Raw genomic sequence first — 25,330 nt, 5'->3', positions numbered from 1 at the left:
CCTTTTTAAAGCACATCCAATTAAGGGGATCCAGAATCCATCTCCCCCACCCACTTATTTTCCCAACATTATGAAATAGGGCTATTTTATAATTTTTCATCCATTTCTAATGCGATAAGGTAGGTATAGACGTGTCTTGTCTCTTGAGAAATTCAGAACAATGCCCTATTAACGATGGATTTCTGGGTCTGCCCCCTTAATTGAATTCATTGCAAACAATGGTTTCTAAGTTGTTTTTGTGTAATACTAGAAAGACAAATGGCACTGAAAGCAGTATAGTGGAGCAGATAAGTTTGAATTTGGCCACAAGTGTTCACTTGGTGATACAAGTATCAGATTTGGCATGAATGTTCTTCATAAATCAGTGTTTGACAAAAAAGTGCAGGCCACTTGAAAATCCAATATAGCGGCCAGGTAGAGGTCAGTGAATTATTACACAGGGGTCAAAATTTAAAAATGCTGCAATCATTGAAAGCTATACCACATTATTTGTCTCATCACAAAGATTCCAAAAAGGTATAGTTTGGACTATGACTGAATGTTATGGGGTAAAAACAGCAAGAATGGTGACAAAGGTCAGTTTCAGTTTGTACAGGGGTCAAAAGTTAAAGTTGCTCCAATCTTTTTAAAATGTGATGCAAATTATTGGTTGAGTTAATAGAGTTTTAAAAATGAATAGTTTGCACCATGTGTCATGCTCAGTTGTCACATTACAGGGTAACGTCACATGCCATAGAATCCAGTGGACGTCTACATTGTTTGACGTACTTTGCAAACCAAGCATTCAACACAGTCAAAACTATTCCATTTATTAATCCTATTAGCTCAACCAATAATTTGCACCACCTTTTACCAAAATTGGAGCAAGTTTACCTTTTAACTCCTGTACAAACTGAAACTGACCTTTGTCACCATTCTTGCAGTTTTTACCCCATAACTCCATAATATTCAGTCATAAATAATCCAAACTATACCTTTTTGAAATCTTTGTGATCAGACACAATGTGGTATAGCTTTCAATATGATTGGAGCATTTTTAAATTTTGACCCCTGTGTAATTCTTCATTGACCCCTACCTGGCCGCCATATTGGATTTTTAAGTGGCCTGAACTTTTTTCTCAAACACTGATTTATGAAGAACATTCATGCCAAATCTGATGCTTGTATCACCAAGTGAAGGATTATTTATCTGCTGCACTATTATATGCTTGGCTGAGGTAAACATCAGCAACAATAAGTCAAATGCGGTCGTGTTTTATTTATGCTGTGATACCTGTTAACTTTTCTTACACCCACCTCAAAAAATTGGATTTCAGAAGAAGCAGTTGTCAGAGGCTTGACTGCATACAATGTTTTAATTATTAAATTGGTTGTGGAGGAATGTTGTCCATTAATACAGCTCCAGTCTGCCATTAGAATGTGCCTGACATTTGTATCATCTGAGGAGGCAAAAAGAAATAGTTTCCTCACATTAATTTTTTTTTTTTTTTGTAATTTATCATTGCTTTATTTGATGCATAAATCCTGACACACAATTGCCAATTATTCATTGTAGAATAGTGGAAGATGAGTAAAATATTCCATAACTGGCCTAATAATTCTGTCATTGAATGTTTGTCGGTGGAGAGTTGTTTTTTATATATATATATATATATATATATATATTAAAAACTGTTGCTAATGTTCTGGTTTGAGCAGTAATAAAATTTGTTATTGAATCACTCTCTCTCTGCATCTGCTTTGGCTATAAAGTAAAAGGATTTGGAGAATTAGCTCGCAGAAAATTGTGCTGAAATTCAATTCGTTGCGCAGGTCACATGTCTTATTTCCATTGTCCGCAGAGCAGGGTGTGTTCCAGGCTGCGTGGGCTTGGTTGCCTGTTTTTCTTTTTCTCCCACTCAGCATCCTTTATCTCACCGTGACATCACGATGCTCGGAGCGAAGCACCAGCTCCGATCAGCACGATCGCATCCCTCACATAGACCGTGTATATGATCCCACCACGTGAGGAGTGCGGGAGCAATTTTCTCCGAATCCCGGTGGAGATCCAGAATCTGCTGCTGCTGCGCCTTCATGGATAAAGCACGCGTGAAATAAGGTGTCGTCCCGCGTTTATCTTCGTAACGCAAAAATGTCCAAAGCCAAGCATGGTGAGGCGGTCAGGGTGGTGGTTCGATGCCGGCCGTTCAGCAAAGCAGAAGAGATGGCGGAGTGCGAAAACATTTTGGAGATCGATGACAAAGTCGGTCAGATCACTGTCAGGAACCCGACGGCGTCACCTGGTGAACCCATGAAGACCTTCACGTTTGATTCCGTCTACGGCTGGGATTCAAAACAAAGGGATATTTATGAGGATGCAGTGAGACCGCTGGTGGAGTCTGTTCTCCAGGGCTTCAACGGGACTGTGTTTGCTTATGGACAAACCGGCACAGGTAAAACCTACACCATGCAGGGGGTTTCAAACGATCCGGAGAGGAGGGGGATCACACCAAGTGCGTTTCAACATATTTTCACCCAAATATCCAGGACGCAGAATCAGAAATACCTGGTGAGGTCGTCCTATCTTGAAATCTATCAGGAGGAAATCAGGGATCTCCTGTGCAAAGATAATAACAAGAAACTGGAACTGAAAGAAAACCCCGATTGTGGGGTTTATGTGAAAGACTTGTCCTCAGTGGTCACAAAGAATACCACAGAGATTGAACATGTGATGAACATAGGCAACCAGTCTAGGTCTGTGGGGTTCACCAACATGAACGAACGCAGCTCTAGGTCTCATGCAATCTTTGTCGTAACCGTGGAGTGTAGCGAGGAAGGTCCTGATGGTGAGGACCACATCCGAGTTGGTAAGCTGAACATGGTTGACCTGGCTGGGAGTGAACGCCAGAGCAGGACTGGAGCCAAAGGGAAGCGGCTAAAGGAGGCAGCCAAAATCAACCTGTCCCTCTCTGCTCTGGGGAATGTCATTTCAGCTCTTGTGGATGGCAAGAGCACCCACATCCCCTATAGGGACTCCAAACTCACCCGCTTGCTCCAGGACTCTCTGGGTGGCAACGCGAAGACTGTTATGATCGCGACAGTGGGACCATCGCATGAGAACCACGATGAGTCCTTGTCCACGCTGAGGTACGCCTGCAGGGCCAAGAACATTAAGAACAAGCCTCGGATTAATGAGGACCCCAAAGACGCCTTGTTGAGGGAGTTCCAGGAGGAAATTGCACGTCTGAAAGCTCAACTGGAGGAGCGAGGGATGCTTGCGAAGGAGCGGAGGAGAAGGAGGAACAGTAGGAGATTGAGTAAAAGTATGATAGGCGTGGACGAGGAGCTCCTCAAAGAGAGAGGGGCCGAGGTTTGGAAGGCTGTGGAGGAGGAACCAGTTGTGGAGCATCTGTGCACAAAAGAGGCAAGTGACCGCCTCAAGGTTCCGAACCCTGGCAGCAGCAGCAGAGAAAAGCCAAAACAACCATATGCAAACCGAAGAAGCATGGACGACATCCAGTGGGATCAAGATGCTTTAGAGAAGATCATTGAGAAGTATAAGGTGCTCGAAACAATCATGCGCTTGGTAAAAGAGATACGGTAGGAACAAAAGAAATTTGCATGAATAATTAATTGTGTGTCTTTGTTCAAAGGCCATGGAGAGCAAATTGTTAGTTGGAGGAAAGACCATCATTGATCACACCAACGAACAACAAAAAATGCTGGAACTGAAAAGGCAAGAAATTGCCGAACAGGTAATAAAGGTTTAATTTCTAACACATTTCAGTGTAAATTACTTTTTAAAGAGTGTAATGGTGCTGATTTCTATCTGATTTACAGATTAGGCAAGAGAGAGAGATGCAGCAGCAGATGATGTTACAGGAGGAGGAGACGTTAGAAATGAGAGAAACATTTTCCTCCCTACAGCAGGAGGTGGAACTGAAGACAAAGAAACTGAAGAGGGTATGATGACTCACCCGCTGATATATCGAAGACACTCGTGCAATATCATACAAGAATGGACCCTCAGAGCGGGCAGCACCCACACCTTACATTTGACACTGATTCCTCTTTGTTTTTTCTGTGATTCAGCAACATAATATATGGTTCTGTGTGTGGACTTGGTACTTGGCCAGTTCTGGAAAATTTTACCACTTTTTCCTGTTTGAATTAAACATTTAAGACCTTGAGTTAGACCTTTCAAAGTCACCCAGAGTCAAAGGTCATGTGATCAATAGGCGATATATGCCCAATGGTGGGCAACGCCAAACTAAATGTCAACCTTGCTGACTGCTAATCCACAAACTGAAAAGTTAAATGTGATAAAGCTAAACTGATGACCCACTAACTTTTACTACATGAATTTAGCTCAGACTTTCTTTCCTTCTCTTGCTCTCAGCCCTTGAAAAGGTTTATTTACACTACATAAAATATATGAGTAAGAAGTAAAAATACACATTAAAATAATTTTAAGCATCTAATGCATTTACTCTGACTTGACCTGCTCCTCCATCTCCTGGAGATGATGCTTGTTTCATTCTCGCGATATGTTGGTGTCACACATTGGATTAGTCTATCAGCTTCAATAGGAACAAAAGTATAAGTTTAGGGCTTTCATGTAAAAAAAAATTTAGCTACCACTTAATTAGTGCAACTAAATTTAGTGGCAGCTAAGTGGTCCACTAATGATTTTCAAAGTTAGCTGAAAAGCGATGATGTTACCTTCACTAATTGGCTGTTATTATATGAACTGTGCACACTGTATATAACTTAATATTAGTGTGTCATAGTCACCATAGTTGGAGCTTTATCTAGTTTCTCAAAATGGCCATTCTTAATATTTCCAAAATATAAGCATCAGGGTCAAATATTTTCCTTCTCCTGTGACCTTGACTTTTACAACCATTTAATAAGCAGAGTTTAGTGAGCAACATCGGGGATAAACATGATGGCCACTATATGGACAAATTCAAGACAAAATATTGCAACAGAACAGCAAATTAAACTAGAATTAAAAAATAGAATGTGTGACATTTCTCGGTACTGCAAATTACTGTTGGCTAACCTGAAACACTGGTTTGAAACATTTTGAATCTTCCTTGTATTTAAAGTAGACCTGCATTGAAATAAATGCAGTCAGACCTTTGGACCAAATAATGACTTATATTTACACATAAGATACTTCTGAATGTAGTAAAGTAAATCTGCAAGCCCAGATCTGTCATTCAACGGCGAAATCTTAGTTTAAAAATGACAAATTTACAACTAAAATTTAGCCCTCCGCAAAACTGTCAGCACATCCGGGACGCTGCCGAGACGTCAGAGAGAAGACACTATCCCAGCATGCATTGCGTGCCCCAACTGTAATTTGTGGATTTACGTGAGTTTGCATCTCTTACAAAAGCACCTTTTTATTGTCTTATAGAGGGTTTTCATGTGACGTATCGGTCACGTCATTTTTTGTCCCGTGGCCATACTGGATTACAACGCAGTGGCCGCTGTGATTACACCGTACATTTGGCAAACAATTGCAGAAGTTTCAACGTCAGCGTGAAGAAGCCTCACGGCACCGTGGCGCTGTGAGAGAGCCGCCGCTAACAGAAATCCACTGCTCCCAGAATTTTATTTTATTTTATTCGGCAATAAAATTATATAACAATACATAAAAATACAGCAGAGGACAACACAAGAACGCTTCCAATACGGATGCTTATTTACATTGTGGTCCTTGAGCACCGAGCTGCTGATCCGCAAGCTGCCCTTCCAGCGCCTGGTGAGAGAAATCGCTCAGGACTTCAAGACTGACCTCCGCTGTCTTGCGGTACGTTTGGTGAGTATACATTTCTTTTATTGTTGCTTGAAAATGATTTTTGGGGACTTTTTCCATACGCCCATTTGATTGAGTGGTGTCGCATTGAAAATGTACTGTCTTTAGCCTCCAGTGTTACCGTCGCGGGGTACGGATGCAGGACCTGCAAAGAATTCAAGTCATTAAAAAGATATAAACCTCTCTCAGCGGCCACGGAGCTCTGCGGCTCCGATTACCGAGACCGTGCGGCGCTGCGGATTTTGCCGCAAGAAGTCTGTCCTTGCGGGCAACAGGTGTTACTGGCCGCTCCGCATGAAAACAGAAGAACAGAGAAGAACGTCACCCGCTGTCGATGTCGCCGCTGATCTGAGCATGCAGAGCTGTATCTCGCATTCATTGCAGCTTACCTTTGGATGTTGAAATCAGGATGTGTATAACAGTAACATTACTAACAGATAAAATCAATTTCAATGCGGGATCGGACTGAAGGCTTTTTTTTTTTTTTTTTTTTGATCGGACTGAAGGCGCAAGCGCGTCGTCTTCTCCCCGACGTCATGGAAATGACCCAGATGTACAAACTGTTTTCACGGAGGGCTAAATTTTAGCTGCATATTTGTCATTTCTAAACAAAGATTTCTCCGCTGAATTACAAATTTGGGCTTACAGATTTACTTTACTGCATTCATAAGGGTCTTATAAATACATATCAGCTATTTCTTTCTGAGATCTGACCACATTTATTTCAATGCAGGTCTTCTTTAAGTGCTAGAATGCAACTGAAATTAGGTGCATACTGCCACCACCATACAGGAGTGTACACAGTGACTTGATGTATAGAGAGACTAATCCTAAGTGTATATTTAACCAGTTCCTTGACCAGGCCTTGTCCTATGACCAGGCCTTTTAACAGATGTTTCTCAGAATGAAATCACTTTTTCCTTGGCTGACCCTCAGTCATTTCACAAAGACTGGTCCAAATCCAGTCCAGTTATTTTGTTCACACAGGGAAACACACAGAACTGAAAACAAAACCCCTGCTTGCGCTGCAGTGATGGCAGTGATTGAAACCTGAGTTTATTACCTCTGCCAAGTAGGTTATGTTTTCACCGGCGTTTGTCTGTCTGTCTGTCTGTTAAAGCTAGGGTAGGTAACTCTGTTCAGAAACACTTTTTGTTATATTGGGTGAAATGGTCCATCTATCCTAACAGTAGTCAATACATTATGTTTTCAGAAAAAGGAACGACATAAATCAGACGTCTGTAGCAGCTGTAGGATCGATAAAACTCCGACCAATATAAGCCCCACGGTTCGCTCTCAAAAAAAAAAAAAAAAACAATTGTATGCCTTCATGTCTAGTTCTTCCTGCTTGCGTCACCAGGCTCAACGCCGCCCTCTGTCCCTCCATCCTCCTTGCGTGCACACTCATCTCGTTTCACTGAAGAAGTTTGGCACAATGGCAGAGGGAATACAGCTGAAACTACCACTTCATGGCACGTTTTGTGCCATGTCGGATTAATCATTTTCTCTGCAAATTGCCCATTGAAAATGGCTGTAATCACTTCCTGAATCACACAGGACCCCTCCACGTTCAGCCATTCGCGCGCGCCTAACAAGCTGCAGAAAGCATTTTGAGCCGTCTAAAAAGGTAATTATTTGTCATATTTACATTGTCATGGCTTGATAAAACAGTTGTGTGTTCTTTCCTTTTTGTGTGCAGCTGTTAAAGTATGTTTATAACAGATTTTACTTGTTATAATGTTCAGACGAGCTGTGCTCTGATGCGATCCACTGATGTCACCACTCGCTCAGTTTACTTCTTTACTCCACTTGACGAGCTGAAATGTTGAAACGGGGTAGGGGGAGGGGGTGGAACCTAGAGGACGTGCTACTTTCAAATCTTGCTAGCTCTCCAGGACTACCAACTCTAGCTTTAATAGGATAACTCAAAGTTTTGAACACATTTCAACCAAATTTAGTGTAATGATGGGACATATGTCCAGGATCATCCATCCATCCATCTACTACCGCTTAGTCCAGTTAAGGGTTGCGGGGGGCTGGAGCCTATCCCAGCAGTCATAGAGCGCGAGGCGGGGTACACCCAGGACAGGACGCTAGTCTGTCGCATGGCCACAAATAGACAAACAAACACAGACACACCCACACACACACCTACGGACAATTTTTTAAAGATTCCAATCCACCTAACCCGCATGTCTTTGGATGTGGGAGGAAACCGGAGCACCCGGAGGAAACCCACGCAAACACGGGGAGAACATGCAAACTCCACACAGAAAGGCCACGGGAATTGAACCCACAACAGGCAACAGTGCTATCCACTAAGCCACCGTGCTGCCTGTCCAGGATCAATCGATTAAAATTTGGTGATGATCTGGATTAAACTCTGGACATAGCATAATGTATTAGTTTGCCCTTTTGTGAATCCACATCCTTTGATATTGATATGTGGCATGGCGGAGGTATGCGCTCTACCGAGTGCCCTTATACTTAATTTTACATTCAGTGTGACATCAAAAGGAAAGTCCAGTTTTCACTGGGTAAATAATTCTGTCTCATTCCAGTATTGGTGGTTTCTAGTGGGTGGAGAATTTGTGCTCAACATTAGAATTTCTCTTCACATGCAAATAAAAAAAAATCTAAAGTATTATTTCATTGTTTGTTAAATAAGTTGCTTGTATCTTCAGAATTCTACCCCAGCCTTTTTTCTTTTCTTTCTTTGTTTTTTGTTTTTATTTTTACAGCTGTATGCCAAATTGCAACTGACGAAGGCAGAGATGAGAGATGTCATTGATGAGCACATCGTCACGAGGCAGGAGCTCGAACAGACACAAAATGAACTCACCAGAGAACTCAAGTACAAGTGAGCAAGTCATGATGAGGATGGATTGAAGTGTCTCTAAGGGCAGATTTCATCATTGGATGGGAGACTGACTATTAATTATGTGGGGGTTTTTTTGGTGGCTGCCAATGCAAGACAAATGGATGCGCTCACAGTCACCACAAGTCCTGTGTGTTCCAGTTTTTTGTGTCCTCATGGGATTCTTCTGGTTACGTTTGTCCTTTTTTTGTTGAATGGGATATGACTTGAAGGATTTCAGTTTTGCTTTTAGAACATCTTTGTGTCTTTTCAATTCATTTATAGAGCACCAAATCACAACATGAAGGCACTTCACAAGGGAAAGGTCTAAGATTTCCAACTCCCCTGACCAAGCACATAGGCAACAGTGATAAGGAAATAATCTCTAAAGACCTTTTTTTTTTTTTTAGGAAGAAACCTCTAACAGAGTCAGAGGGGTGACCCACTGCTTAGGCTATTCTAACAATAAAAAGAACAAATAAACAAAAGTACAACAAAGAACTTTTGAACATGCAAAACAAGAACAAAAAAGTCTGATTAGAAAGTTGCCGTTATTGTCAAAACAAAATTGTCTTTCGTGTAGACATTGTGTCCACCCCACCTGAGCAGAGGATGGATATGATATTCTAAGCCCTTTATTTTACATCGCTCAGGCACTTCTCTATCAGGAATTTTGTCCTTCCAACTGATCTTTGCTACCTTCTTGAGGCATCTGAGATGGAATTGATCAAGTTTGCCGTAAATCAAGGTTGCAAGCACATCTGCTTGATAAACGTGAATCTCAGTTGAGAGTCTGATGCCACGATTGCGCAACAGCTGGTGTGTCAGCTTGCCAAAGGCAGGCCTTACCTTTCCTAATCTAGCTGAGAGGTCATCGTTAATTATAGAATGTTGTGACACTAGGACACCTAGGCAGCAAAATTTCTGAACTGCTTTCAGACCTGTCCCTCCAGTGGTCACAGTGGCTGTAGTATAGGTGTTGGTAGGACTTGTCGGCAGCATGACTTCTGTCTTTTTAAGGCTGATGGTTTAGCCAAAGCACCTGGCAACAGTTACAAATCTGTCTGTGATACTTTGAGTTTCTGCTTCTGTTTGGGCAATGAGTGCACAATCAGCAGGGAACAGTAGTTCTCGTACAAGCAGTTCGGTAATCGTAGCCCAGCTTTTAAACATTGGAGGTTGAATAAGTTTCCTGTCCAGAAGCAGATGAAGACACCATGTTTACAGTCACAGAAAGCATCATACAACAGTTAAAGACAATGGCACACAGCAGCAGGGCCATCACACAACCCTGTTTTGTGCCATTCAACACTGGAAATGGTTCTGATATACCAGAGTCTCCTCATACTTGAGTCTTCATTCCCTCATGGAAAAGAGTGTATGATGCTAATGATCTTCACTGGGCAAACAATCTTGTCTAGGATTTTCCATAAGTCTTCTCTGTTGACAAAGGCTTTTGTTATATTCAACAAATACCATGTACAAATCTATCTGCTGTCCTCGGCATTTCTCCTGAAGTTGTTGTACACATGTCCACAGTACCCCTTCCCAGTTGAAATCCATACTGGATTTTGGGCATTATGTCCTTGGAAAGACTGGATGTCAGCCTGTTCAGGATTATGTGGAGCAGTATCTTCCCAGAAGATGACCATAGTGATATTCCTCTATAGTTATCACATTGAGCACAGCCACCATTCCATTTGTACTTTAGAACTATTATGGCATTTTTTAGGTTCTCTGGGTCTTGTCCTCCATCCCAGATGGCTTACAATACATTTCTTAGAAGTTTTTTTTTTTCGCTTTTCTCTTGAATATCAGAAGAATTCTGGGGTAATACCAAATATACCCATATGACTTTCCCATAGACCATTGAGAGATATCCTTAGTCATCTCTGTTCATGTTGGTTGAGTGTCTCAAATTCATGTCTGGCATATGAAGTACTGAAATTGGGCATCGATAGCTTCAGGACCATAAACAAATGCAAAATCAACTCACCAGAAAACAAGTACAAGTGACGATAGCATGTAACATGGAGTCTTCTGTCTTGCAGGTGTCTCTTGATTGAGAATTTTATACCCCCGGAGGAAAAGAACAAGATTATGAATAGGCTGCAGTTTGACAGTGAAGAGGATCAGTGGAGACTCCAACCAGTCATTCCCTCCAAAAGGTCAGAGGATTTATTGCACTGTTGACACCACCATGTGTGCTGATTTAAAGAAACGTTACACCAAAACAGTCAACTTTTACAGTGCTCTTTCTCTCTTTCTGTACACTCTGTCATTTTGTGTGCTCTCTATATTGAACTTTCTCTATGCATTTCTTCTGTCAACAAAGGAGGAAACCTTTACTCTAAAATCGACATGAAATAGCTCGACAGATTTTACAGTTGAACACCAGGATAAGGTCAAGCCTTGTTGCACCCCTTGCAAACAAAGATTTTGTTAGGGATATATAGGAAGCACCATGTCAATCTATCCATGAGTCTTTGAGTAAATGTAACTCCTCCTAAACCACTTTGTGGATTTCAGTGAAACTTCACACAGTAAAACACCATATGAAGATGTGCAGGAAGGAAAATAATTCCAGTTCAGGGTCTGCAAGAGGAATTAATTGGACTTTTGTGTTTAATTGTTCCATCATATAATATTGACTTTGTAAGCAAAACTTTTGACTAGTGAATCGTCATCAGCTTGTTGCTTCTCAAGTACTCATATGACGCTGAATGTTGATTTTCAGCCTCCACAGAGGGTTTTTTTTTCACATTGTATTGTCAAACTGTTATTCATATTTTCTCGCCGGCTGCGGGAGGGTTCGCAGCCTGTGGAGGAGCTGTGGTCTAAAGCGGTTCTCTTTGGCTTATCACACCCATGGAACTGTGTCAAATTAACACCATCTTACAGGCAACAAGCAGCATTTTGTTCAAAAACTGTTTTGGCGTCGTTAACAGGCTTCCATTCAAAATGCTTATGAAGTTTGTCTGCTTTCATCCATTGCGGTGTTTTTTTTTTTCTCGCAGTAATTAAAGACGGCGCCATTAAATGTGTCAAACATACGCCGCTTTTCACGCTGCAGTAGAGCCTTAAAAAAGTGGTGTAAAAACATAGTTTAGATGCACAAAACGTGTCAAATACACAATCACGGTTGGGCGAATAAGGTAAGACATTATATTTATCTGCCCAGCGGTTGGGTGTGTAATGTTCAGTGTATGACTTATCTGCCCAACAGTTGGGCGAATAGCCTTTGCCTAAAGTTTTTGTATTGTCACAACCACCCCAGTGTATTTTTCAGTGCTACCAATAGGTGGCACGGACAATCATTTTCTATACCTGCTTATTTCAATTAAGGGTTATCGCGGAGCTGGAGCTTATCCCAGCAGTCATTGGTGGCACAGTGGCTAGCACTATTTCCTCATAGGAAGAAGGTCGTGGGATCACTTCTTGCCTAATGTTTTATGTGTGGAGTTTGCATGTTCTCCTCATGTCTACTTGGGTTTCCTCTGGGCAGTCTGGTGCTCTTCCACAATCAAAAACATGCTTATTTAGGGTTTTCACCTTTATCAGAGGCCATCTTGGCCTCGTCCCCAGTATCAGAGGGCATCCTGGACACGACCCCAGTATGAGAGGTCATTCTGGACACAATCCCAGTATGAGAGGCCATCCTGGACACGACCCCAGTATGAGAGGCCATCCTGGACTCGACCGCAGTATCAGAGGCCATCCTGGACACGACCGCAGTATGAGAGGCCATCCTGGACGCGCCCCCAGTTTGAGAGGCCATCCTGGACACGGCCCCAGTATCAGAGGCCAACCTGGACATGGCCCCAGTATCAGAGGGCATCCTGGACACGACCCCAGTATGAGAGATCATTCTGGACACAATCCCAATATGAGAGGTCATCTTGGACATGACCCCAGTATGAGAGGTCATCCTGGACACCACCGCAGTATGAGAGGCCATCCTGGACTTGACTGCAGTATGAGAGGCCATCCTGGCCTTGGCCCCAGTATGAGAGGCCATCCTGGACACACCCCCTGTATTTGAGGCCATTCTAGACACAGCCCCAGTATTTGAAGCCATCCTGGACACGGCCCCAGTATGAGAGGCCATCCTGGACACGGCCCCAGTATGAGAGGCCATCCTGGACACGGCCCCAGTATGAGAGGCCATCCTGGACACGGCCCCAGTATGAGAGGCCATCCTGGACACGGCCCCAGTATGAGAGGCCATCCTGGACACGGCCCCAGTATGAGAGGCCATCCTGGACACGGCCCCAGTATGAGAGGCCATCCTGGACACGGCCCCAGTATCAGAGGCCATCCTGGACACGGCCCCAGTATCAGAGGCCATCCTGGACACGGCCCCAGTATCACAGGCCATCCTGGACATGGCCCCAGTATGAGAGGCCATCCTGGCCTTGGCCCCAGTATGAGAAGCCATCCTGGACACACTCCCTGTATTTGAGGCCATTCTAGACACAGCCCCAGTATTTGAAGCCATCCTGGACATGGCCCCAGTATGAGAGGCCATCCTGGACACGGCCCCAGTATTCAAAGGAATTTTATTGTCATATGCACAGAAGAACATGTTCCCTGCACAATGAAATATGTCTACTTCATTTAACCCATCCTAATTGCCAGTAGGAGCAGAAGTTGCCATTAGGCACCCGGGGAGCCATCCTGGACACGGCCGCAGTATGAGAGGCCATCCTGGACACGGCCCCAGTATGAGAGGCTATCCTGGACACGGCCCCAGTATGAGAGGCTATCCTGGACATCACCCCAGTATCAGAGGCCATCCTGGACACGGCCCCAGTATGTGAGGCCATCCGGGACACGGCCCCAGTATGTGAGGCCATCCGGGACACGGCCCCAGTATGTGAGGCCATCCTGGACACGGCCCCAGTATGTGAGGCCATCCTGGACACGACCCCAGTATGTGAGGCCATCCTGGACACGACCGCAGTATGTGAGGCCATCCTGGACACGACCCCAGTATGTGAGGCCATCCTGGACAGTCTATTGTTGGGCCACATATAGACAGACAAACTCATTCACATTTAGAGACACCAGTTCACTTAACCTGTACCTAACCTCTTTGGAAACACCCCAAAGGAACTTATGCAAACACAGGGAGAACATGCATGCTCTACACAAAAAGGACCAGGTGGGAAACAACCCCATGACCTTCATGCTGTGAGGCATGCTCACGGCAGCCATTTTAAAATCCGACACATCAGGACTGGGACTTGCTTGAAACTTGAATTAATTCTGCCTTTCCATGAAACAGATTTGATGTAAAAGAGACAAGACAGTGTGGTCTTCTGGTATTTTTCTTAGTTGGGAAGCTGAGTGGAATATACCATAGAGCAGGGGTGCCCAAGTTTGGTCCTTGAGATCTACCTTCCTGACACTCTTGTCTCCCTGCTCCAACACACCTTAATCCAATGAAAGACTTCTTAGCAGGCTTTTAATGAGCCTTTCATTTGATTCAGGTGTGTTGGAGCAGGGAGACAAGAGTGTCAGGAAGGTAGATCTCAAGGACTGAACTTGGGCACCCCTGCCATAGAGTGAAGATTGTCTCAATGAGATTTGATCTTCTATCCATGTAAAAGGTTCTAGATGTTTGTATCTGAGCCTGTAACCCAATTCTGTGTACATTTGATAGAGCTGAAAGGGTTTTGTTTCCTACATATGTATCCCAGTGCTCCTGCTCATGTCAGGAGAAGGCCTCTCTCTGCTGTGGGATACAAGAGACCAATCAGCCAATATGCACAGATGGCTGTTGCCACAGCAACAGGAGACCCATCGCGATACCAGGTCAGTGCTCAGATATTTATGAGGACAACTGTTGAAAGTGCAGTAGAGTGACTCGTATTGATACCATATTTCTGTGCTATGTGCCTTCCTTCCTGTCAAAGTCGCGTTAGTCATAAACAAGTATGTAACTGTTTTATAAAATAAACTGAACTAGATAGGAGCATCACGTTACCCAATAAATACAAAGCAGAATACATTATTTATTTGCAAATTATCTTAGCATGCTTATTTCCAAACTAGCAATGGCAGGCACTTTCTATGCATGTTTTGTGAGTCATTCACTGAAATTAACTGGAAAGAAAACAAGGAAAGTGGTTCATATGGGTAGTTTTTGTGATGCTCCATTGTGCAGCAACTCATCTGGGAAGGATCAGGTGCTTGGGATCAAGAGATCACCGTACAGATTCCCACACAAAGAACCAAAAAAGATGACAGTGTACAAACCAAAAATTGTCTCTTGCGGATCTTGGATGAAATCGCGCACCTTAAGAGTTTGCAATATTTACATCTGTCAAGGATGTAATAAAATCATCTGCGTTTATTTATTTGTCTGTCTGTCTGTCTGTTAGGAGGATTATGTCAAAACTATTGCACGGATTTTGGCAAAATTTTCACCACAGATAGATATTAGGCCATGTAAGACTCCATTAAATTTTGGAGGTGATCCGAATCCAAATCTGGATCCAGATTCTGAATCAAGATTTCACGTTATGTAGGCTTTGAAGGATTGAGGCAGGGGTGGTGACAAAGTGGTTAGTGTACTTGGTTTCGGTGCAGAAGGTTCCCGGTTCGAATCCCACCCCTGCCATATTTATCCATGCAATGTGGAGTTGCGTCAGGAAGGGCATCTGGTGTAAAACTTGTGCCAATTAATCATGCAGATCTACCTTGGATTTACTGTGGCGACCCCGAGTGCAAAACAAAGGAGCAGCCGAAGAGACTTACTTTTTTTATAGGCTTTAAAAGATTGCATAAAAAACTACTTCTCACCAAATTTGCACCACAGATGGATATGAGGGCATGGAAGACTCCACTAAATTTTGGAGGTGATCTGAATTCAGATTGGCGGACGTCAGAAATCTTGGATTCCTGTTGTTTGAAATGCAAAGCCACTCATCCAGACCATAAATTAACCATCACATGAAAGGACTGTGCTATATTGCTTTACAACTATAATGATCTTTTTTTTTCAGAACAGTTGCTTCAGCTTATTCTGATTTATATAACTGGATAACAGTATAGTTTGTTAATGATAGCTGCCACAACACCAAATCTTGCAGCATTTATGAGAATAGAATGGCATGTTCTGACACACATTATAAGCACAGTGGGAGTCTTTCATATATGCATGTAGGGATTCAGAGAGGCATCAAACTTCTTGCATGTCCTTTCTTAGCAGTGGGCTATACCTCCCTTTGGGAAGCCATTATATAGTGAAATTTATATTGAAATTTCTATGATATTCTTTCCAACATTCATAAAATACTCAACAGTGATTATCTTACCTAATGATTATGAATATCAATAACAACAATAATAGTCAGCTTTAATTCCATAACAACTTTACCTTTAATTCCATATCTCTTATTTTCTGAACCACTGCCAATAACGGGTGATGCTATTTAGTAGTATATCTGTAGAGATTCTCATTTTAGCAGTAGTTTATTGATTGCCAAAGTACCTTGACATTTCTTATCAATTATTCACACTGATAGCCTTAAATGGAAGTGATTATGTCCCCTGTGCTACTTTAATGTGAAACTATAGAGCTGAGTTTGTTAAAAGTAAACTGCAGCATATTGTTGTTGCACATGTAGCAATGCAAACTGTAGTATTCTGTAACTACAGCTACATTGTTCTTACAGGCTGAGAATATTATGCTGTTGGAGTTAGATATGACTCCACCAACTATGTTCACCCTGAACCTAAATGGAGCCCATCTGGAGAGAGTGTTCTCTCCCAGGCTGACACGAGATCTCCTGGTCAATGTTCCCGTTAGAGAGAGGACCACCGCATCCCGGGTCAGGAAGTCACAGTCCTGGTGAGAAGACAATAGGAAAATGTTGACCTCTTTGATAGATGCTGAAAGCATGGATCATACTGTAATCAAAGTGTGAACTGTGTGAGGAGTTAGAATGTGTTTTTATGATTTGTGATTATTCCTACTCTGTGCCCAGACCAAGTGATTGAAGTGTGGTTTTAAGCATGGAGCAATGTTGTCATTCAACAGAGTGCTATGTCTCTGCTCTTGTCGGTAACATTTTACTTGAAGGTATCGTCATAATAGTGACATGACACTGTCATAACTGTCATGTGACACAGTCATGATGTGTCATAAACATTGTCATTGTCAGCGTTTATGATTGCTGTCATCGTATCATTCAGTTTTTTGTAATGACAAGTTGACATTTTTGGGTTGTATTGATTATAACAACTTGACTTTAATCAAAGTGACATGACCAGAAGTTGTCTTTGGCCTTTTTTGTCTTTGGTTGTATGCCAACCTGTCAACTTGTCATTATGAAAACTGAATGACACTTCAGGACAGCAGTCATAAATGTTTAAGACATTGACATAATGTTTATGACACGTTCATGACTGTGTCATGTAACAGTTATGACAGTGTCATGTCACTATTATGACGATACCTTTAAGTAAAGTGTTACCCTCTTGCCCTTACTAACTGCTTTGACAGGTTTTACTTCATTAGTTGTGTTCATGCAAACGTATTGTCAAACGTTAGAAGTCACAAATCACAGCACCTGGTAGAATATTTATTGAGCAGTTGCTAATGATTAGCGATCCATTTAATCACGCCCCTTCCTTAATGGCTCCTCCACTGTATAATGCTTGCAGTGCTTGGGTGTTGGGTATGTAGTAGGTATTGTGGAGATGTGAGCGAGCGGATTAGGTGCCTTTGTTGACAAGGAAAAGTTCACTGACCTTGACATCACAGATGAAGCTGTGATATTCACAGAATCAGTGAATACCTTGATTGCAGTTCTTGAGATGGTGAGTGAGGATTCAGAGTGTCTGGGTTTCAGATTTTCCTCAATCAAGACAAATATCAAGGCTTCAGTGACTTCCTGTACTCTGTCATCAGAAGTGTCTGCATGTAGTGAAATTGTTGAACTTGTTGAGACATTCACTTATCTCTTGAGGGACATTTGTGTCTCTGGGTCCTTGGGCTTTGATATTGAGAGACACCTGGGTAAAGCTTATGGAATCATGAGGTTGCTGGGCAGATATGTTTGGTGATGGCCATATATTTGCAGGAGAACAAATGTCCAAGTCTTTTGGCTCATGGTGCTTTCTGCTTTACTGTATGGTTCTGAGACTTGGATGGCAATCAGTAATGTAAGGTAATGGTTGGATGTCTTTGGTACTGGGTATTTTTAGAAGATCCTTGGGTACCACTAGAATGACTTTGTGTCAAACAAGTGGTAACTTAGGGCAGTGGCTCCCAATCCTGGTCTTCATGGAACCCTTTAACCTGCACATTTTTCATCTCTCCCTGTTCTGCCAAAAGTTGATTAGTTCATTCAGCTGTCTCGATTGGCTGAGCTTGCCTGAATGAGAAAAATGGGAAATCTGCAGGGTGAGGGAGTGAGGTCCCCGGTGGGGAGATTCAGATGAAGAGGTTCAGTTGCATAAGAAGGGAACATCAACTAAGACATTTTGGCCATATAGTGCATTTCTTTGGGTGTGCTCCTGTACGCAAGTGCTTCAGCGTTGAGGACCCCAACAGCTGGAGAATGCCAGAGGGATGTCCATATTCCAACTGGCTGTGGCACGTAGATGGTTATCCTATTTTCTGGAGAAAATTTTTTTACTAGCTATTTTTACTAGCTTGGGAGGTCCCAAGATTTATACACTAGTGTGACTTATATATTATTATTACGTAAAATAATGTGTTCATTATTAATAATAGTAATAATAATGTTATTTATATAGGCTTTTCCCAGGAATCAAAACAGTACACAAAATAAAGTCCAATAATCAAAGAATAAACACCAGCAATAAAAATACACTACAGCAGCATACAAATTAAAGAGATGACATACGAGGTACCAGCAAAAAAATATCCAACCTAATTTTATCGCACGGAAACAAATGCAGCATGTTAGGAGGTCTCATTTCGTGGAGAGGTGTAGGGAAACTTCTTGCGCATGCGTGAATTTTTTTGAGTCCACAGAGCACGTCAGACACAAGCATCAAACCAAAGAGTGCAGAGATTTACTGCGCTTCTATTGGATTTTCATGATGATAAGATTTGAGTCCATCCACAAGCCAAAATGACCAAGTGATTCACAGAATACGGACTTTGGTCATGGATGACTGTTGTGTCATCATACAAGAACTTGCGGAGGACGTGGGGATTAGCACAGGTTCAGTAAATTAAATTTTGAGGATTTGGGCATGTGGAGAGTATCAGCAAAATTCATGCTGAAGCAGCTGACAGCGGAGGAGAGGCAACTGCATTTGGAAGTCCCACAGCCGCTCATTCTGCTCAGATGATTGAGGCTTCCCTGGCCAAACACAACACTTCTGTGATTCGTCAGGCTCCCTACTCTCTCACACACACACACTTAACCCAGCGGTTCTGCCATTGACAGAAGCATTTCTGGAAGTCCTCTTTTTGAGTGATGTCCAGGTGAGTTGTTGCATTCCGCATGAAGTCTTCTTGTGACATAAATTGAGTCCCTTTTAGTGTCGTTTTGAACAGCCAAAAATCAGAGAGAGCCATATCAGTAGAGGAGGAATCCTGAGGAATTACAGGAGTGATGTGCTGGCCAGGAAAGGCTGAATGAGCTCTCCTTCAAAAGTCCCTGCCTCAAGTTGTTCTGACATGATAATATCTGATGGAGTAGCAGTACATATCTGCACTCATTGGTTTGGTGCTGATGTCTAACATGCTCTGCGAACTACAAAAAAATTACGCATGCTCAAGAAGGTTCCCTACACCTCCACACCAAAGGACAACTTGCATGCTACGTTAGTTTCCATGGGATAAAATACGATTGCATTCTTTTTGCCTGTGCTTTGTGTGTGTGTGTGTGTGTGTGTGTGTGTGTGTGTGTGTGTGTGTGTGTGTGTGTGTGTGTGTGTGTGTGTGTGTGTGTGAGCACTTGTTTCAAAATCACAAGGTTCCCAGTTAAAGACTGCCCATTCTTCATATAATGTGGAGTTGCATCAGGACAATGTACCAAATCAGTATGCAGATCCATAGTAAAGAAGCTTGAATCTTCGACTGGACTGGGTTGCTTGACGTGAGGACGTTTCGCTTCAAATCGCAGAAGCTTCCTCAGCTAAAATTCTTGCTCTGGTAGTCTGACTTCTGTCTTGACTCTAGTAGAGAAGAATAAACAGAAGCCACAAAAGCTGGAATTTTAGCTGAGGAAGCTTCTGCGATTTGAAGCGAAACGTCCTCACGTCAAGCAACCCAGTCCAGTCGAAGATTCAAGCTTCTCTACTATGGAAACCAACTGGACAACTGAGAGCCTACACAGAAACATAGTTTTTGTTTTATTTATTTTTTTCTTATTCACTATGCATTTTGGTGTGTGTGTGTGGGGGGGGGGGGGGGGGGGGGGGCGGGCAGGCATGTTTATTCACAAGAAGCAACAATGCAATGTACAACCCCAATTCCAATGAAGTTAGGATGCTGTGTAAAATGTAAATAAAAACAGAATACAATGATTTGCAAATCCTCTTCAACCTATATTCAACTGAATACACCACAAAGACAAGATATTTAATGTTCAAACTTATAAACTTTTTTGTTTTTGTGCAAATATTTGCTTATTTTGAAATGGATGCCTGCAACACGTTTCAAAAAAGCTGGGACAGTGGTATGTTTATCACTGTGTTACATCACCTTTCTTCTAACAACACTCAATAAGTGTTTGGGAACCGAGGACACTAATTGTGAGTGCCATGATTGGGTATAAAAGGAGCATCACCAAAAGTCTCAGCTGTTCACAAGCAAAGATGGGGCGAGGATCACCACTTTGTGATTAACATCTTATAGTGTTAAACTAAAAACACACAAAATAAAGAGAAAGCACAAGATACAGTATATTTAAAGAGAGGAAAAGGAAAAAAGAGCACCCCCCATGTAAATAAAAAACAGCCTATTATATACAATTATTGTGTCTTATTATATACAATTAATTTTGTCCTGTCTTTGAAAGAATAACAAATGTCTCAGTTACAGAGAAGAATTTGGTTCATGAGAAGGTTTTCAATCAATTAGGATTCTCCGATGAGCTGGGGAAGGGTTCACTCTAGTCTGTATTTACTGTTTTTTTGTGTTTTTTTAAATGAAAGTAACATTCACTGTCACATCACAAAAGAAAGAAACCTCTTTTTAATTGAAACAAAAAGCACGTGTAAGTATACAGCTAGTAGTGCAGCCTACTGAAACTTGGCATTAAAATGTATTTATTTATTGACATTAATCTTCAGACTTATGAACCTTTGGACTAGTGGGATGTTCCCCCATGAGCCATCGGAACTGAAAATACATATATATATATATATATATATATATATATATATATATATATATATATATATATATATATATATATATATATATATATATATATGCACTGACAAGGGCATGACTGCCTTGTAATTACTGATATTACTGATAGATTTCCATTGGCTTTCCCTGCCTTTTTGCACCTCCCTTTCCATGGCTGTTAGTAGTTTTTCCCCTGTCATTCACATTATCACACATAACTTAATTTATGGACATCTATGGTTTGATTTCTTTGTATGTGTGGATTACTGGATTGTTACTGACATCTGGTGAAATTTTCATTCAATACCCCCTTTAGAAATACACGTATATTTACGTATATTTATATTTATATTTACTGAGAAAAAATGTGATATATATACACTCAACCAAAATATAAACGCAACACTTTTGGTTTTGCTCCCATTTTGTATGAGATGAACTCAAAGATCTAAAACTTTTTCCACATACACAATATCACCATTTCCCTCAAATATTGTTCACAAACCAGTCTAAATCTGTGATAGTGAGCACTTCTCCTTTGCTGAGATAATCCATCCCACCTCACAGGTGTGCCATATCAAGATGCTGATTAGACACCATGATTAGTGCACAGGTGTGCCTTAGACTGCCCACAATAAAAGGCCACTCTGAAAGGTGCAGTTTTATCATACAGCACAATGCCACAGATGTCGCAAGATTTGAAGGAGCATGCAATTGGCATGCTGACAGCAGGAATGTCAACCAGAGCTGTTGCTCGTGTATTGAATGTTCATTTCTCTACCATAAGCCGTCTCCAAAGGTGTTTCAGAGAATTTGGCAGTACATCCAACCAGCCTCACAACCACAGACCATGTGTAACCACACCAGCCCAGGACCTCCACATCCAGCATGTTCACCTCCAAGATCGTCTGAGACCAGCCACTCGGACAGCTGCTGAAACAATCGGTTTGCATAATCAAAGAATTTCTGCACAAACTGTCAGAAACCGTCTCAGGGAAGCTCATCTGCATGCTCGTCGTCCTCATCGGGGTCTCGACCTGACTCCAGTTCATCGTCATAACCGACTTGAGTGGGCAAATGCTCACATTCACTGGCGTTTGGCACGTTGGAGAGGTGTTCTCTTCACGGATGATGTGAAGGAGATGTGTTGCACTGCATGAGGCAAATGGTGGTCACACTAGATACTGACTGGTATCCCCCCCCATAAAACAAAACTGCACCTTTCAGAGTGGCCTTTTATTGTGGACAGTCTAAGGCACACCTGTGCACTAATCATGGTGTCTAATCAGCATCTTGATATGGCACACCTGTGAGGTGGGATGGATTATCTCAGCAAAGGAGAAGTGCTCACTATCACAGATTTAGACTTGTTTGTGAACAATATTTGAGGGAAATGGTGATATTGTGTATGTGGAAAAAGTTTTAGATCTTTGAGTTCATCTCATACAAAATGGGAGCAAAACCAAAAGTGTTGCGTTTATATTTTTGTTGGGTGTATATATATATATATATATATATATGTGTGTGTGATGGTCAGACAATGTCGACGTCCTTTGGATTTTATGATATATGACATGTTACCCTGTAACTTGATATCTAAGCATGACACACAGTACAAACTATTCCTTTTTGAAGCAAATTAACCAACCAGTAATTTGTGTAACTTTTCTACCAAAACTGGAGCAAGTTTAACGTTTGACTCTTGTATAAACTGAAATTGACCTTTGTCATCATTTTTGCTGTTTTTACCCCATAAAGCCATAACAGTAAGCCATAAATAGTCCAAAGTATACCTTTTTGGAATCTTTATGATCAGACAAATAATAATATAATAATGATAATATGATGGGAGTATTTTTAAATTTTGATCCCTGTGTAATTTTTCACTGAACCCTATCTGGCTACCTATTGATAATTCAAGTGGCCCGTCTGCTTGTTCAAAACAGTAATGTCTCAGGAATATTTGTGCCGAATTTGGCACTTCGGATGATTCCTCTGTAAATATTGTCTTATTTGCTGTGCTACAACCCCTGGCAAAAAATTATGGAATCACCGGCCTCGGAGGATGTTCATTCAGTTGTTTAATTTTGTAGAAAAACAGATCACAGACATGACGCAAAACTAAAGTCATTTCAAATGGCAACTTTCTGGCTTTAAGAAACACTATAAGAAATCAAGAAAAAAGATTGTGGCAGTCAGTAACTGTTACTTTTTTTAGACCAAGCAGAGGAAAAAAATATGGAATCACTCAATTCTGAGGAAAAAATTATGGAATCACCCTGTAAATTTTCATCCCCAAAACTAACACCTGCATCAAATCACATCTGCTCGTTGATATTGACCCTATGCCATGACATTGACCCTATGTGTCTTTTTGCAAGGAATGTTTTCACAGTTTTTGCTCTATGGCAAGATGCATTATCATCTTGAAAAATGATTTCATCATCCCCAAACATCCTTTCAATTGTCCAAAATATCAACGTAAACTTGTGCATTTATTGATGATGTAATGACAGCCATCTCCCCAGTGCCTTTACCTGACATGCAGCCCCATATCATCAATGACTGTGGAAATTGACATGTTCTCTTCAGGCAGTCATCTTTATAAATCTCATTGGAACGGCACCAAACAAAAGTTCCAGCATCATCACCTTGCCCAGTGCAGATTCGAGATTCATCACTGAATATGACTTTCATCCAGTCATCCACAGTCCACGATTGCTTTTCCTTAGCCCATTGTAACCTTGTTTTTTTTCTGTTTAGGTGTTAATGATGGCTTTTGTTTAGCTTTTCTGTATGTAAATCCCATTTCCTTTAGGCGGTTTCTTACAGTTCGGTGACAGACGTTGACTCCAGTTTCCTCCCATTCGTTCCTCATTTGTTTTGTTGTGCATTTTTCGATTTTTGAGACATATTGCTTTAAGTTTTCTGTCTTGACGCTTTGATGTCTTCCTTGGTCTATCAGTACGTTTGCCTTTAACAACCTTCCCATGTTGTTTGTATTTGGTCCAGAGTTTAGACACAGCTGACTGAACAACCAACATCTTTTGCAACATTGCGTGATGATTTACCCTCTTTTAAGAGTTTGATAATCCTCTCCTTTGTTTCAATTGACATCTCTCGTGTTGGAGCCATGATTCATGTCAGTCCACTTGGTGCAACAGCTCTCCAAGGTGTGATCACTCCTTTTTAGATGCAGACTAACGAGCAGATCTGATTTGATGCAGGTGTTAGTTTTGGGGATGAAAATTTACAGGGTGATTCCATAATTTTTTCTTCAGAATTGAGTGATTCCATATTTTTTTCCTCTGCTTGGTCTAAAAAAGTAACCGTTACTGACTGCCACAATCTTTTTTTCTCGATTTCTTATAGTGTTTCTTAAAGCCACAAAGTTGCCATTTGAAATGACTTTAGTTTTGTGTCATGTCTGTGATCTGCTTTTTTTCTACAAAATTAAACAACTGAATGAACATCCTCTGAGGCCGGTGATTCCATAATTTTTGCCAGGGGTTGTAGTAGCGTGGTAGATATGATGTGCTGCACCAGTGTTCTCAAACATGACACTTGACTTTCTTGATGCTGAAATATGTGTATGAGTGTGTGTGTTTTTGTTTATTCTTTAATAATGAGTTCATCTATTTGTCTGTTTTTGTTATGGTCTGCAGGTACCAGACACAAGCAACATCTGTTGTATCATCCTCATCATCCACAACTCTGATATCTGGTGCTCAGTGCATCTCTCCCTCTCAGAGACAGAGACCGTCCTCTGCTGCTTACGTGTCAGCAGGAGATCCACCTCAGACAAGCCCGTAAGATTTGAATGAAAGAGTGGAGCAAAAGACTTCAGTCAACATGGGGCAGAATTCAGTCTTTTATTTATTTTATTTCAAAACAATCGCTTGTATGGATATATTTTAAACATGAATACAAAAATGTTGTCCACTCATTTTCATGTTGGGTTGTGGAGCTGTTTAAAGTGATTATTGTGTTTGCTGAAACCTGTGTTTTTCCATCCTGGTACCTGGGTACTCTATGAACTCCATGTTTTCCAGCTATTTCTACTGTATCCATCACTAATTATTTTAGTCAGATGTGTTCTGTCAGCCAAGAGCCTGAAGGGATCCAATTAGTTACCTTTTCACCAAGCTAGAACAGTTGACCAGATATCTCAAAAATACATAGTAAATTTTGCAGCAAACAATACAATTCTAGACATTCTAATGTAGGTGTATGCATCTGTATGAGTGTGTGACGCAGAGCTCAAACAGGCTCAGCGGGCGTGTCCAACAGCCAATGGTCCAGATATGGGCTTCCTTGATCT

At 41.6% G+C, this 25,330-nt stretch overlaps 1 protein-coding gene across 1 annotated transcript; it reads left to right on the top strand.

Annotated features, from left to right (window-relative positions):
• Window positions 1–2,059: 2,059 nt before the first annotated feature.
• On the top strand, window positions 2,060–24,868 carry kif3cb (kinesin family member 3Cb). Its single transcript, XM_034159903.1, has 8 exons — window positions 2,060–3,541; window positions 3,633–3,734; window positions 3,820–3,942; window positions 8,548–8,666; window positions 10,715–10,831; window positions 14,366–14,480; window positions 16,346–16,521; window positions 24,675–24,868. The coding sequence occupies exons 1-8, from the start codon at window positions 2,132–2,134 to the stop codon at window positions 24,820–24,822; spliced, it is 2,310 nt and encodes a 769-aa protein (XP_034015794.1). The 5' UTR covers window positions 2,060–2,131; the 3' UTR covers window positions 24,823–24,868.
• Window positions 24,869–25,330: the final 462 nt, after the last annotated feature.

This window comes from Thalassophryne amazonica, chromosome 19 (assembly GCF_902500255.1).
Source record: "Thalassophryne amazonica chromosome 19, fThaAma1.1, whole genome shotgun sequence".
NCBI lineage: Eukaryota > Metazoa > Chordata > Actinopteri > Batrachoidiformes > Batrachoididae > Thalassophryne > Thalassophryne amazonica.
The sequence above is the reverse complement of the archived record's forward strand: the minus strand, read 5'-3'. Positions and strand labels throughout refer to the sequence as shown.

What these genes read in the sequence shown, in the direction of transcription:
- kif3cb (XM_034159903.1), top strand. Translation starts at nt 2,132, where the DNA reads ATGTCCAAAGCCAAGCATGGTGAGGCGGTCAGGGTGGTGGTTCGATGC. An exon ending in ACCAGAGAACTCAAGTACAA is followed by an intron (nt 8,667 to 10,714) that starts GTGAGCAAGTCA and finishes TCTGTCTTGCAG; the next exon opens with GTGTCTCTTGATTGAGAATT. An exon ending in CCAGTCATTCCCTCCAAAAG is followed by an intron (nt 10,832 to 14,365) that starts GTCAGAGGATTT and finishes TATGTATCCCAG; the next exon opens with TGCTCCTGCTCATGTCAGGA.